The 2,120-nt window shown below is 38.1% G+C and overlaps 1 protein-coding gene across 1 annotated transcript in view; it reads left to right on the top strand.

Moving 5' to 3' along the window:
- GNA13 (guanine nucleotide binding protein (G protein), alpha 13) overlaps positions 1–1,684 on the top strand; it is a 23,519-nt gene extending 21,835 nt beyond the window's left edge. The window contains exon 3 of the mRNA XM_006776666.2: positions 254–1,684. Within this exon, the coding sequence (XP_006776729.1) occupies positions 254–826 (573 nt within the window). The 3' untranslated portion in view covers positions 827–1,684. The remainder of the gene's footprint in view (positions 1–253) is intronic.
- The last annotated feature ends 436 nt before the right edge of the window (positions 1,685–2,120 follow it).

The raw sequence follows: 2,120 nt of genomic DNA, 5'->3' as shown, positions 1-2,120 counted from the left end.
CAGGAATGAAAAAAAAAATAGGTGCTGCTCATTTGTAGTGAATTTTGAACCAGTCGTCGTACACTAACATTTTAATATATTTGGCATTGTATAATTGGAATAATAATAGTATTGATGCTTTAGTATTATTAAGAGGTGTCGACATGTTAAAAAGATAATTTTGCTTGCATATCCGTTCACCAGACACTTAGTAGAACATTAAAAATTCTAGTTCTGGTTCCTGAGTATAAAAGCTTTTTTTTTTCCCCCCCAGAATTATGTTCCATCACAACAAGATATTCTGCTTGCCCGAAGGCCCACCAAAGGCATTCATGAATACGACTTTGAAATTAAAAATGTTCCTTTTAAAATGGTCGATGTAGGTGGTCAAAGATCAGAAAGAAAACGTTGGTTTGAGTGCTTCGACAGTGTGACATCAATACTTTTCCTTGTTTCCTCAAGTGAATTTGACCAGGTGCTTATGGAAGACCGACTGACCAATCGCCTTACAGAATCTCTGAACATTTTTGAAACAATTGTCAATAACCGGGTTTTCAGCAATGTCTCCATAATTCTCTTCTTAAACAAGACAGATTTGCTTGAGGAGAAAGTGCAAATTGTGAGCATCAAAGACTATTTCTTAGAATTTGAAGGGGATCCCCACTGCTTAAGAGACGTCCAAAAATTCCTGGTGGAGTGTTTCCGTAACAAACGCCGGGACCAGCAGCAGAAGCCCTTGTACCACCACTTCACCACTGCTATTAACACCGAAAACATCCGCCTGGTTTTCCGTGACGTGAAGGATACTATTCTTCATGACAACCTCAAGCAGCTTATGCTACAGTGATATACAAAAGACTTGCTGTTTTAATGCCTTTTTGTCTTTTTTATTGTTTTCTGTTTGTTTTGTTTTTTCAAATAGTTTACAACAGGAATTAGAAAAATCTTGATGCTGTGTTGAAGTTCTTGGAAATCTGAGTCCTTCTTCTGCAGACTTTGGTTTGTGGCTGAAAGCTGCTGAATAACAACACATTGCCAATATCTGCTGAAGTTCAGGCTTTGATCGGTTTCGCTATGGCTTCCATTAGAGTGGAGTTGTAATTTTCTGCCAAACCTCACTCGAGGTATAGTTCAGGCTTTAACACCTTCCACTTTCAAACTGGATTGCCCTGTAGTGCCAAGTATAGCAGGTGTCCTTGAGTATTTCTAGTATGAGGTTGAGAATATTCAGTTCTAAAACAAATAAGATACCTTTTGTCTGCCTGACACATAGCAGCAACACTCGTGCCTAGCTTTATGGTGACCTATTTTGAAATGGCTATTGGAAAAAATTTTGATCTTAGGAATGACATTCTATAGATTCACCAGATTTAGCCTTCATGTATTTTTCATTACATGCATAACAGTTGTTTTGTTTTAAAATTTCTGTGGTTCCTAAAGGTAATGTTTTTAGTGTTTTAAAGTTTACATGAGGATTTCTGGTTTGATGCTAATGGAAGTTCACAAATGGTACGGGGGAGCAAAAGGCAAGCAAGTGCCATATATAGTGTTTTGGTCAAAGTTATGAGTGAAATACGATTTACCCTTTTCATATTTAAATATGTAATAAAAGTGTCGGATGTGAAACATCTTGGCCATGGCAGTAACTAAAAATTGCAAGCAACTTGATAACAGAACTTTCTAAATAAACATAACCTTTCCAGATGTTATGTGTTTTACTCTCAGACTTTTGAATCCTGTTTCAGATTATTGGGGGCCTTACTGTAGGAAACCATTTTGCTTTTGTTTTTGTTTTGTTGTTTTTTTAAGTATATTGTATTGATTTTTTACAGAGAGGAAGGGAGAGGGATCGAGAGTTCGAAACATCGATGAGAGAGAAACATCGATCAGCTGCCTCCTGCACACTCCCTACTGGGTATGCGCCCGCAACCAAGGTACATGCCCTTGACCAGAATCGAACCTGGGACCCTTGAGTCCGAAGGCCAACACTCTATCCACTGAGCCAAACCGGTTAGGGCAGGAAACCATTTTGTACCATCACAAACGCTTTTCTTTTGCTCTCCTGTCTATTCCCATTAACTCAGAGAGTGGCATTTTTGGGATTTTTTGTTGTTCATTTGGAGTTTGCAGTATTTTTGTAT

Source organism: Myotis davidii, unplaced genomic scaffold (assembly GCF_000327345.1).
Source record: "Myotis davidii unplaced genomic scaffold, ASM32734v1 scaffold69, whole genome shotgun sequence".
NCBI lineage: Eukaryota > Metazoa > Chordata > Mammalia > Chiroptera > Vespertilionidae > Myotis > Myotis davidii.
This window is presented reverse-complemented; position numbering and strand designations above follow the sequence as displayed.